Source organism: Bemisia tabaci, chromosome 4, assembly GCF_918797505.1.
Source record: "Bemisia tabaci chromosome 4, PGI_BMITA_v3".
In the NCBI taxonomy this organism is placed as follows: Eukaryota; Metazoa; Arthropoda; class Insecta; order Hemiptera; family Aleyrodidae; genus Bemisia; species Bemisia tabaci.
The window spans coordinates 27,835,302-27,848,600 of NC_092796.1; the positions used below are offsets into that span (position 1 = coordinate 27,835,302).

Below are 13,299 nucleotides of genomic sequence, written 5' to 3' on the forward strand. Positions count from 1 at the left end.
AAATTTGAGCTCTCATAAATATTACTACGGAGGGAGATCGTCCAGCGCTGTCTTGTCGTTGACAACAGTTAAAGTAAAATCGCAGGAGTATTATGATTTGAGGAAGTGCAGATAATATGAATGGGTTGATTGCTTATTGCTGGTTAAGGAGACAATCGATGGACGCTGTATTTCGTGTCAGACGACATGCGATATATCGCATCGATTAGTTCCATTTTTTCAGCTGCGTGTCATTTCTCTCGAATTTTGAGATCGGAGTTCTGTTGTCAGGAGACTAAAGAATTCACTTACCAATCTTGACCAAAAATTCAACGTAATAAAAGGCGTGGTTTTTTTAGAGGAAAAATATCGCATTTGATACTGATATCAAAACTGCACTCGAATTCGATACTTTCTCTCTCAAGAAACCACGCATAAATTATACATTCAATTTGTTTGTCGGAATTGGTGAGTGAATTCTTTAGTCTCCTGACAACAGAATTGCGATCACAAAATTCGGGAAAAATGACGAGTACCTGGAAAATGGAACCAATCGATGCGATCTATCGCATGTCGTTTTTACACAAAATATGGCGTCCATCGAATCACCCTAAGCCAATCTAATTACCTACCAATTGCCAAAAAATAAATCATTATCAGAAATCGTTTCCTTGTATTCTGCAGGGGCTAATGCAAGAAAATAGGAGGAATCACCATCACTGAGACTCTGCAGCCAAAAAAATGCTGTGTGAGTTATGCAAGCGACAAGACATTTTTTTCTCGTCGCTTTACGCGTAACGGCCATTAACATTAATTTTGCGGTGTAAAGTCTCGGGAATGATAAATGTTCGTGTTATGTTGCAAGAATTTCCATACAGTCACAACTACGAAGGATTTCTCATGATAATTGTGTTACATTCCAAGTGATTGGGCCCACAAGTTTTCGGGTTCTACACGAAACTGATCGAGAGACATTATACTTTCCCCGCTGTTGTCAAATCTCCCGTTCACATTTTCCCATTGAGTTTTTCCGATTAAATTATCGATAAATTTCCGATTGTCTGAAAAGCCTCTCTACGTTTCCAAACAAAAACAAACTTCACTTTTTCAGATGATCATTCTTTATCAAAATAAAACTTGCAACTTCCAAAGTTCATAGGGCATTTTCCTCAGTATAGCACGACCGCGAGAACAGTGGATACAAGAGACTTGAACGCAGGGTTAGGAATACAGACGCTACTATCGGATGATCATATTTTATCAGAGGATTATCTGCAACTTACAAAGTTCATACAAAATTTTCTTCAGTATAAAACAGCTGTGAGAACATGAGCCAGTGGCGTAGCGTGCTTTGCGATATATCGATTGATATGCCATTTAGCCCTATAGAGAGGATCAATTAACAGGGTGTCCGCAGCAAACACCTTAATAATCGATACTGTACCACAGCTTCAAATGGGGAAATATCGATAATCGATCATTCACGCTTCGCCACGGCAGACGCAAGAGACTTAAACGCGCGGTTAGAAAAATAAACGCTATTATTCTGCCGATTTAATAAGGAATAACGCCGCATGAAAATTCGAGAGTTGCCAAATTTCTCCGGATAAAACATGTATTTTTCAGAAAAATTATGCTTATTTTTCCTTAAAATTTTCAGATATTTTAGATTTAATTGCGGGCAAAATTGTCTGACAGATTTAAGGAAAAATTTTAACAATTTTCACGGTAAATTCGTTATTTATTGAAGGAGACATGGCAACGTCTGAAGGCTCATACGACGCTCTTTCTTAGCACGACAGTGTTGATGCCGTCACTGTAAGGATTCTCCGTTATATCGAATTTGATCCTGACGTGCTGGTTACACGCTCAAATTCCCATCAATTCCCGATCAAATGGTGACTGGTGCGCACCATCTACCATCAAATTTCTGCGGCCTATAAAAATTTGATGGTAGATGATGGAACTGTGGGGCTCATCCTTCATCTGATTTCCACACAACCGTGCTTATTTCATGCTTATTTCAATCAACACGCTGTTTTAATTGATTTTACTCATCAATTTAGATAACTCTCGACCGCCACCTTGGTCATCATTTTGATCGGAATTTGACGGAAATTTGAGCGTGTAACCAGGCCATGATAATAACGACTACATGACCTCTTTCAGTCCTACCAATGAGAATAAATCGATGTGCATCTTTCTTGTGACGTAACACTAACCTTTCCCAGATGGGATCAATAAGCGTCGTCAGTTATGACACTGATTTTTGTAAAACTGGACGACCAAGTGTTTTAACCCACCGAAAGAGTCTTAGTATGAAGCAGTGGAAGATAATTCTGTGAAATTAATCCGGCCGAGAGATAAGTGAGGATTCTGATTTAAGCGCCCAAGAAACGGAAAAACAAACGTGCGTGCGCTCTCACGCGCAGGCACGCCCACTTAAATGAAGTTATTGTAACTCACAATTACGCCTCACGCACGATTGCGTTGAGCTCGGAACTAATTAACGTGAAAACTTTCACACTTGGTTTTGAACAAAGCACACCGGGCAGAGGATGCAGGAACAGATTTTCACTTTCTGCAAAGACGAAATTCCTGGTCATACAGCGTCTGAGTCACACTGCGTAAATATTTCCCATGCATGTTTTCGTTACATCATCGTACGTCATGTTCAAGGCTACGCCAATTCTGCCGTGCTAAGGAAAAACGCCGTATGAGCCTTCAGACGTTGCCAAGTTTCCTCCGACAAAAACCGAATTTACTGGGAAAATTGTGACTTTTACTTTCCAAAATTTTCATACAATATTGTACGCAATTTAATCTAAAATATCTGAAAATTTCAAGTAAAAATATGCATGAGTGGTGTCAAAAATACAGGTTATATCGATGGTTTGGCAACTCTCGGGTGTTCATACGGCGTTCTTCCTCCTAGCACGGCAGAATTTCTTAGAAATGTAGTCGCTAATTTAAAGTAATTTCTCGAGAGCATTCCTTCAATGGTTCTTTCAGAAGAACTACAATTTAAACACAATTGAGCTGAAATATCTAGTTTTTCACACATTTAACTCCAGGTCTCCGAGAAGCGGAGAAAAATGAAGACCAAATTATTGGTGGTTTATTATGAAAGACTGTTTTACTGGACCAACCACTTCTTTGCCATGAGATGAAAACTCGAGAGAAATAAAAATCCGCATCCATCATCAAAATTAAGTGCGGCCTCCTCCCTGGTAAAAATTGGCAGTAGAATCTGTGTTCCAAAATACCATAGACCTACAGCCGGCTGTAAGATTTTCAATAGCTTCTATAGCCGGCAACGCAATTTCTTATAGCCTTTTATAGCCGATGGCGACTAAGCAACAGCCTGGCGATATAAAGTATGCTAAACGTTACTAATTACGGATGCTACGACTTAGTTAGTTTTTGGACTACCGCTCTCTTTTTGGGCCGTAGTATCTTGATTTATTTTGAGAGGAAAGCTCCGTACTTTTGAAGGATGCCTGCCATTCGTAATATGTTGGAGCGCCTTCAATTTCGTATGATACTGTGCAATACATCTGGTGTGAAATAGTTGCTTCAAGCGCCGTGGTACGCTGCGGCGCGCGGCGCGGCGCGGCGCGCTGGCAGCCAGCGCGGAACGCGCATTAGCGCCTACAAACCTAACAGGGATACTTCACGCACTGCGCAATGCGTGAAGTATCCCTGTTAGGTTTGTAGGTGCCAGTGCGCCGCCGCTCCGCTTTGTGTTAGGCTCTAATATTTAATCTCTTGGAGTCAGCGTTTTTCAACTCATGACTTTGAAATGTTTGCACACTCTGTATGGATCATTCTTATTTCAATTGATAAAAAAAAAATATGTAGTAAAGGAAAATATAATGTGCGTTTTGTAAATATTAAGGTGATTCCGTACAAACTTAAGGATTTACAAAGCACACGAATTTCTACACAATTTCTTATAATCTTTAATAGCCGATGGCGAAAAAGCAACAGCCAGGCGATAAAGTGTAAAGCCCGGCGATAGGAACTATAGCCCGGCTGTATAATTTTGTATTGCTTCGTGTAGCCCGGCCGTATGATTTTTTCCACTTTCTACAGCCAGCTATATGATTTTCTATCGCTTTCTTCAGTCGGCTATAAGAACTTCTATGGTATTTTGAAACGCAGCTCCTATCGCCAGTATTCACCACGGCTCAGATAATATACTTCAACTTAATCGTTCCTGCTTAACAAAACTTAGTAAGATTTTGAATAAAATGTTTGGAGTGGAAACTACTTACTTTATTAGATTCTTTGTCGGAGACTGGTCTTTGGCTATGCAAGTGAAGTGTACTATTGGATAGTTTATTTACATTATTTCCTAATCTAACGTCAAGCATTGCGTCCTGAAGTTTTTCGTTCTCACGGGCACTGATAAAACTTTGTTTCTTACTTTTGATTTCAGCCGCCCGCCATTCACTCAGACTTTTTCCTGAAAAGTAAACGAACCAAAAGGCACCTTTTAGTCACATGAGGTAAAAGAGTGTGTAAAATAAGATCCAATGAGAGCAGGGGTACAATTAAGGACTAGAGTAGAACGGGCATGGCTTGACTGAAAATAGTCAAGAAAGTATTGTTAAAAAGTCCCACAGATATGAATTATTTCAATTTTTTTCTTCAACCTTACATTTTCAGACAGAGTTATTGTCTGACAGATTCAAGAGGAGAGAGTCAATCGATTGAAAAATGTGCAAGACGTACTCTTGCGCTAATATGCAAGAGTGATATATCTGCTCATCGAGACTGACGTACATTCCATCCTGAAAACCCCTGGACAAGAATCCTGGATGCAGGAAATTGAGCTAGTCTCTCTTTTCTCACACGCAAGCCGATGAACTAGCTAGTCCTTAATTCAGTTACCACTCGACATGAAAAAAACACCACCATCAACGCTATTCGAGTCACCATAAAAATGTTTTATCTTTTAATGATCAACTCTCTCCGTATCTCATGGTGAGGTAGCGTGTTTCGTTTCTCACGTAACATGACACTTTGGTGGGGTGTTTATAGGGCCCAGCGTCTAGAGAACTTATTAGCGCCTCGTTAGCTGGTCAACGAGCTGCGTGCCATAAATTCGGAGGATGCTCTTGGTCATGCTAAGAATGTTTTATATCTATGGTATATAGACATAAATCCCGCGAATTCTTATCTAGGTGAGCGATGTTGCGTTTGTCTTTCAAATTTTATTTTATAGAGTTTTATACGGCTCGGCAGTTCAAATAATTAGCGATGGATTAAAAATAGGTACGCACCAGTTTTGTCTACTGCTGTTTCTACTGACTTCCGAATCCTGTGCTGAGATTCGACTAGAAGTTTTAAGGGTTTGACTACCTCCTCGGATAAAGCTGTTGCAAACGCCCTGAAAATTAGTTTCAAAAAAATATAACTCAACAGAATACGCTGCCTCAAAAAGTAAACACAAATGGACATAAAGGATGTTTTAGAGGTAGGTACTAGTATAGGTCATGGAATCGGATTTCAATATGGGTCTCAGGGCTCATGCCTTAATGCACATAGTTCCGTTTAACAGGAATAAGTCCACTTAGCATTCCGTGATGTATGTGTAAAACATCTCAATTCGGGGGATTGTGAGGAAAAATCAGTTCGACCTTGCGTCTCGCCATTTACCTGGGAACAGGCAGACAGGACTGCTCAAGTGAACGTATTTCTGTCAAACGGAATACTAAATGCATTAAGACATGAGTCCTGAGACCCATAAGAATATATGCACAACAGGGCTGAAGTCATAAGGCACACAGTTCCGTTTCGCAGAAATATACGTCCAAGTCTAATTAGCCGTCACTTGTAAGTTATAAGTAATTAATTATGGCTGGCTGCGTAGAATTTCACGAGTGTCGCTACGCTGCCATGCGAAATTCTCCAAGAGGCGATAATTTCAAGGGAACTCACCTGTGAATCTCACTTTGAGTTTCCATTTCCACACCGGCGCATTGCCAAGCTTGGTTAACCGTCCCCATGGCTTCTTTTGACGCTTTTAAAAGCTTCGCCGAAAGTTTCGATAGGGTTTTGGCATACTGAGTTTCTGCCTCAGACCTGAAATCAGAAGAAAATTCGTTTCAGAGCTTAATAGTTGCGATTGCTCACAGGTGCTGACGTTCGATAAAAGGATCCTTAGCATGCAAACTAAAATTATTTTGTGCAGTGAAAAACAGATTTGGGGTCAATTAATGTCAATAAATTTTACTTGACATCTATTATTTGGGATATCATTTTATTTTATGCGACGAATGTTTATATTTTTAGCTTCGCAGCTCATATTTACATGGAAATGTTTTTGTTTTCCTTTTGGCACCATATACTTCATAGCTTCCCTCTATTAATAAGTTAAAGTTATCACTCATCGATTAAACTTCCTGTTCCTCCTATAAATCGTCGGTTAAATTAGGATTATTCAAGATCATGCCCCGCTTATCCAACACCTCGTGTTGAACTTTCCTGCTTGTTTCCTTTGAAATTCTTTGAAAACAACATATATTTATGTGAATATTGTCTACTTCACGATTTTAGTGACTACTTGATTTGGAATTTGAACGTTCTTTCATCAAGCATGAGGTGTGCTCAAGTCACTCTACTTATCGATGGCTAAAGTGCGACATTGCACATATCTCCATTGCAATGTTTCAAAATCTCCACTCCTAGTTTATCTTTTCAAAGAGGAAAAAGTCACCTTCGTACCTTGACATTTTTGCAGAATATTCTACTTACACAGAGAAAAAATCAAGGTAGCGTTCAAGAAATTACGTTGACTAGTTTTCCAAGGAAAAAATGAAGTATGACTGGACGTCTACAACGTCGCAAATGGAGATACGTGGTTTCGCACCTTAGCCATCGATATGTCGCAGGTATATAGCCACTTCCAGCAAATAGTCATCTGCAGCCGGATTGTTGAAACTTATTTAACTGGCTGTGCCGGCATAGTCTTATCTGCGCCGTGTAATATATCGATTTTCGATTCTTGTCGTGCCGACAAAAATTTCAACAATCGGGCTGCTGCCTAAGCAAATAATAATTGTTGTTTGCTTACGCAGTCACAGTTTATTCCGATTCGCTCATCATTAATTTGCCTAGGCAGAGGATTATTTCCCGAAAACGGCTATATGCCTGTGACAGATATCGACGGTGAAACTACCAAACCACGTATCTCGTTTGCGGTGTTTAAAAATCTACGCTCACATTTTATTTTTTTGAAGTAGACCAAATAAATATCATTCCTTGAAATTTTCACAGAATTTTCTCCGCACAAAAAGGAAAAATCACAGAAATTTTCAAGACTGGATGTTGAGTAGTTTTTCATTTAAAAAATAAAGTATGACAGGAAGTCTGCGACGTCGCAAACCGAGATACGTGGTTTGGTAGTTTCACCGTCTATATACAGTTGTGCTAAGGAAGAACGTCTTAGGTATGAACATTCGAGAGTTGCCGAATTTCCTTCGTTCGATAAAACATGTATTTTTGAGAAAAGTTACGAATATTTCTCCTTGAAATGTTCAGGGACTCAAGGTGAACTTTCGAATAAAATTATCTGAAAAATTAAAGGGAAAACATTCATGAGTTTACCAGGAAATTCGTGTTTTATCTTAGGAAATTTGGCAATGCCTAAGGGCTCATACAGTGTTTTTACCTTAGCACGGCAGTGTACTGCATCCCAAATATACTTGAGACTACGCGGTGACATAAAAAACTCGATATTGGAATGGTAAGCTGTACAAGAAATAGATACGATGGAGGTAACTCGATCTTCGACGTACTTCTCAGAAAGAACACGAAGCTTATGCTCTGATGGCTTCTAGTTTCACTCCTCCAAACATGTAAAACGACATTCAAATAATGACCTCTGAAATAGAAACCTGTAGGAAACTCAGAGATTCAGCCATTTAAAGATTAATCCATTTTTTTTTCTATTTTTAAGTAAACGCTTGTTGTTGGGAACTGTTCAAGAGTGGGAATCGATGTTTTTTATCACGATTATCCTAATCTATTTTGTCGATGATTAAAATACGATGCTTAAACTTTCGATCTTCTAATGAACGCGCGCACATTGATTTTGCGGGTCGGATTTTGATAGGAGCATCGTCGTTCAATAAGTTCATACGATGAGTTGGAGATTGAACGGAAAATTCGCCTTCATTCTCACGTGATACTTTTCAGTGCGTACCTATTAAATATCTGCTCCAAATGGTGACATGAAAAATGTTTTTTGATCCAATTGGCGACAAGTCTCACATTAGCCAAAAAACACTCACGGCGATAGATCCTAAAAATTACTGAATGCGCGGTCTATGATCCACTCCTTAAATATCACAATTCCTCAATTGAATAGATAGATGCTTATGAATACATTTAAATATTAAATAACTAATAACAATCTTGTGCTCAACTTTTCGGTTTTATACCACGTACAGCGTGTTGCGGAGAAATAATCTCCGTTCATAGAAGATAATACAAGTACAGAAAATCCTTGTAATTCCCGTACGAGTTAGATATTAATAAATCTTACAATACTCTAAGGTAGGGTAACTTGTTTTTTCTTACCTTTCTTGCAATATGGAGCTAAGATCTTTACAAAAATCACCTCCTTGCTTTATATATCGCTTCAGCTCTTCGAACCCGCTTTGACCCTGTTAACATAAGGAATAATCCACGTTAAAATCATCGGTCATTGTATAAATTTTAACGAAGTTTGTGGTAGAGCTCAAATGGATGTCATTGAGGTGATTCGATGCCTACCATACTTTGTGTCAGAACGATGTGCGATACATCGCATCGATTAGTTCCTTTTTTTCAGCTACTTGTCATTTTTATATAGTTTTGAGATAGCATTTCAGTTGTCACGAGACTACCGAATTCACTTTTCAAATTTGACGAGCAAATTTAGCGTGATAAAGGCAACACAGGCAGGGTTTCTGAGGAAAAACAACGCATTCAATACTGATATCGAACATGGCACTCGCATGCAATATTTTTCCTCTAAAAGAACCCTGCCTTTAATACGCTGAATTTGTTCGTCAAATTTTGCAAGCGAATTCCTCAGTCTCATGACAACAGAAATGCGATCTCAAAATTCGATAAATATGATAAGAAGCTGACAACATGTAACTGATCGATGCGATACATCGCGAGTCGTTCAGTTGCAAAATATGGCGGCCAGCGAATCACCTTAAATAGTACTTGATGGCGGTTAGTTAAAAAAAAGTGCCAAACTTCGAAAAGGAAAAAAATGAGTTAAAAAAAACAAGAGACCAAAAAAAAAAAATTGATTTCACCCAAAAATTTTCGGTGAATAAAAAATGACTTGAGCACATTTTATTCGGTTTTTAAATAGAGGACCAAAGTTAAAAAACGTAAAATTTTCGATGAATAAAAAATGATTTGAGCACATTTTATTCGGTTTTCAAATAGAGGACCAAAGCTTAAAAACGTAAAATTTTCGAGAGAGATAATTTTGCCGAGCGGGAAGATTGGGCCTCAGCTGTTCCCGAACGCGTCCGATTCTTGGTCAGTCGGGAAGGGGGGCGGGCAAACCAGTTGCCCGGCCACAATGAGGACGCTCGCTGACCAGGAGCGCTGGCCCCCCTTTGCCCCCCCCCCCGTTCTTTTTATCCCGAGGGCTTCGCGTGACCTAGGCCTCAGCTTTGCGCATCGACCACGATGCCGAATGTCGAAGAGTCATCCCACTGTGCCCTTCTAAGTTCCAGCAATCACATACGAAAAAATAAGTTCAGTTGACCACACTAAAAAAAAACTCGGTGTATTTACTGAGAAAAGGGTAAAATTACCAAGAATTCAGGGTTCTATTTGATCCCAGTTTTTTCTTGGTAAAATTACAATTTATGGAATTGGCAATTTTACCGAGAAATCTCGGTAAAATTATTGACTTTCTCGGTAATTTTACTGGACCTTGGTAAAACGCCAATATTATTTATCGACTGTGGTAGAATTACCGAGATAAAATGGCAAAGTTACCGGGAATTGATTACCAATAAAAGTGGTATTCTTACCTGAAAAAAACAGTAAAAATACCGGTTTTTAGGTAAGCTGGTGTCTGTCTTGGTAAAATTACCAATAATTGGAAAAAAAATTGAGATGGTAAAGGTACCAACGGAACTTGGTAAAAACGCCAAGAATTTTTTTTCAGTGAGGATCTCCTCTCTCATTAGAGTTTGTTGTAGAGTAGAACACGTTAGGCATAGGGCATGAGGACACTTTTTGACGAAACTGAGTTAATAATATCACCGTTCTTCTTTTTTTTTGGACAGGGGTGCTGCTGTTAGCCGCCCATTTAAGTGAACAAAGTGATGCTAACAATGAATACACGATTATCATTTTTATGACAGGTATAATTGGACGTATTTCTGTTCAACGGAACTAAGCGCAAATTTGAGTTCCTTTTGAGGATTTTAAAATCCCCGATAGCGCGTTCTGTCAAACGGAACTAAGTTCCATGGAAAAGCATTGCGAGTATAGGACGGAACGAGCCGAGCATCGCGTTCCGCAACACCCGCCAATCCAGGCCCCCCTCTCCCTCCCATCTCTCTATGGTGCTTGGTTCCGTTTGACAGAAATACGTCGAGTTGGTACTTCTATTATCATAATGTTAATAGTTTATTCAAAATATTGATTTTGTAATTATTCAAGGAGATGATTTTGTTTGAAATATCAGTAAAAAGATGATTATTTCCAATTCCCATGCTTCATCATGTTGGTACAAAGTTGGCACCGTGTCGGTGCCAACATGGGTTGAAACGTACTATGTTGGCATAACAACAGGAGCGCATCATGGTGGGAAAATAAGCGAATTTTATTTAAAGTTCCGAACCACTTTTTGAAGTTCTGCCCGATTTTGTCTCATCCACCATCAACACTAGTAGGCACCGTTGTCAACAGATTCGACCAATCAGATCGGTTGGTTTTCGATAGATCGAACCTTTTTCAGGACCACCTCGCGAGGTGGTGCCAAAATCGCGCACCAAAGTTTCGATTTGTCAGTCACCGAATCGGAGGTTCTGAACACAAATGAAACGGCAGCTGGAGGGTTTGGGCGCAAAAGTAGCACCGAACCTCTAAATAAAATTCGCTTGATGTGGATAGTACCCTAGTACCATTTTCGCAACCGGTTTCGTAAGATACATTTGTAAATCGTAAGAACTTCGGTATAGTTACTAATGTACATTGAAATGAGGTATTTTTTACTTAATAATGATGCTTGATTTCATATTGTCAATTATAATGCGGGTCGAAGCAAATACCTTTTCCGCCAACTCTAGACCCAAAACTGCATATCTACTTCAAATGAGACAAAAAAAGGCACGTTCACTTTCTGCCGGAATGATTGAGTGTGCTTATCCAGGTTCTCAAATGTTCGTAGCGAAGAATGAGGATAAGTCCAAAGTTCACGAGAATAAGATAATAAATGACAAACGGGAGAGACACGTACGTTTCTACCCGTGCGTTTAAGTCTCCAAGGTTGTGTACCCTCCTACCAGTGGCGTGGCGTGAATGATCGATTATCGATATGTCCTCATTTGTAGCTATGGTAAAGAATCGATTATTAAGGTGTTCGCTGCGAACACCCTGTTTATCGATCCTTTTCCATAGGTTTAAATGGCAGATCAATCGATACATCGGAAAGCACGCCACGCCACTGGACCCTTAGAGTGTGTCGTGAATGCTTTTTATGTGAATAGATCAGAATAGATGCAAATATAACTGGACGTGAGGAAAGCGATAAGCGAAAAAAATTGAAAGGGGCAAGGCGATGGCTCTCCGGCGGCTTGGATAAATTTCACCGAGCTCGCTCGGCGAGACGGACGATGGCCGAAACGGCGTGGAAATTATCAGATGGACTTGAGGCGCGCGTCGGGCGTCGAGGCTGTCCCTGAACGTCTCGGCGGCGGCTGTATTAATTAAGGCGGCGAATGTGTGACTTTTATCATCCTCGAGTGTTATTGCAGACACATCGGCACATGGGCACATCGGACGGACGGACATGGAACAGGACCGACGAGGCAATAAAGCCTCTGGAGATTGACGCGCTCGCGCTGGCACACAAGACACAAGAGCGCCGCCGCACAGTGGATCGCAGTGGAGTGGTTGGACATAATGGAGATGTTGCATGTGTGAGGAATTTGCGATTTGACTGTTGATTCATACGTAAAAGTTCGCGAGAAACACGATGGTGCTACTGCTTTCCCCAGCTCAAAAAAAGCTCTCAAGTTGAGGCCAAAATGGAGGGGATATCCCACGCTATCCCGAGAGTCCACCTCTACATCAAGACAAACTCTCCATGCAAAGATAGGGAGCAAATACATTAGCAGGGTTGCCACTTTATTTGGGGACTATAAAACTGAAAACACGGCATCACTGCCAGTGTATTTGTTCCCTATCTTTGCATGGGGAGTTTGTCTTGGTGTAGAGGTGGACTCTCAGGATAGCGTGGGATATCCCGTCCATTTTGACCTCAACTTGAGAGCTTTTTTTGCGCTTGAGAGTTGATTTCAGAGAAAACCAGTGGCACCATCGTGTTTCTCGCGAACTTTTACATAAGAGACAGCAGTCAAATCGCAAATCCCTCACAAATGCAACATCTCCATTGACTCGATCCACTGTGCGGCGTTCGGTCTGTGTGCTGCGGCTGCGACGAATTTCAAAAAAAGACGGAGCGTGGCCGCAGCGGCTCTCGCTCGGCGGAGAAGCTTGGAAGCGCCGCGCCGGGAGCCGCTCGCTCGAAAAGTGAAAGTCGCTTTTTGAGCTCCAGACTCAAGCTCCGACTCCGAGATGAAGCTCAGGCCCTACTCACTCCACTCGATAAATTTCCAATTTATTGAGCGCTGGAATCTTACTCGAGAGAACTCCCGATGAGAGACTCATCATTGATATCGATAGACAAAGCGATAGCCAAAGAGGATATTTTCCTCCTATGGCTTTCAAATTTTTCCTTGTAATGTTCAGATATTTTAGATTAAATTGCGTACAAAACTGTCTGAAATTTTGGAAAATAATATTTACAATGTTCCTAGTAGTAATTTTGGTTTTTATCGGAGGAAATTTGGCAACGGCTGAAGGCTCAAACGGCGTTCTTCCTTAGCACGACAGTATTGGACTCCATGCTCAAACGAAGAAGTAAAAAGTGCAGCGATGAGCATCGTGTCCAAGATGTTGGACTCCATGCTTACCCTTGATGTGCTTGCCTGCTCGTCTCGTCCAAGATCTTGGACTCCATCCTCATCGCTGAACTTTTCATTCTTCGTTTGCGCATGGAGTCCA

General features: G+C 40.5%; 1 protein-coding gene across 6 annotated transcripts in view; it reads right to left on the minus strand.

Annotated features, from left to right (window-relative positions):
• Nucleotides 1-13,299, minus strand: part of Nost (Nostrin) — a 114,661-nt gene that overhangs the window by 17,903 nt on the left and 83,459 nt on the right. For all 6 annotated transcript variants that reach the window (XM_072299606.1, XM_072299605.1, XM_072299607.1 and 3 more), the window contains 4 exons: nt 8,569-8,654; nt 5,926-6,069; nt 5,268-5,374; nt 4,257-4,447 (listed from right to left, as the gene is read on the minus strand). In XM_072299606.1, coding sequence (XP_072155707.1) covers nt 4,257-4,447; nt 5,268-5,374; nt 5,926-6,069; nt 8,569-8,654 — 528 coding nt within the window. The remainder of the gene's footprint in view (nt 1-4,256; nt 4,448-5,267; nt 5,375-5,925; nt 6,070-8,568; nt 8,655-13,299) is intronic.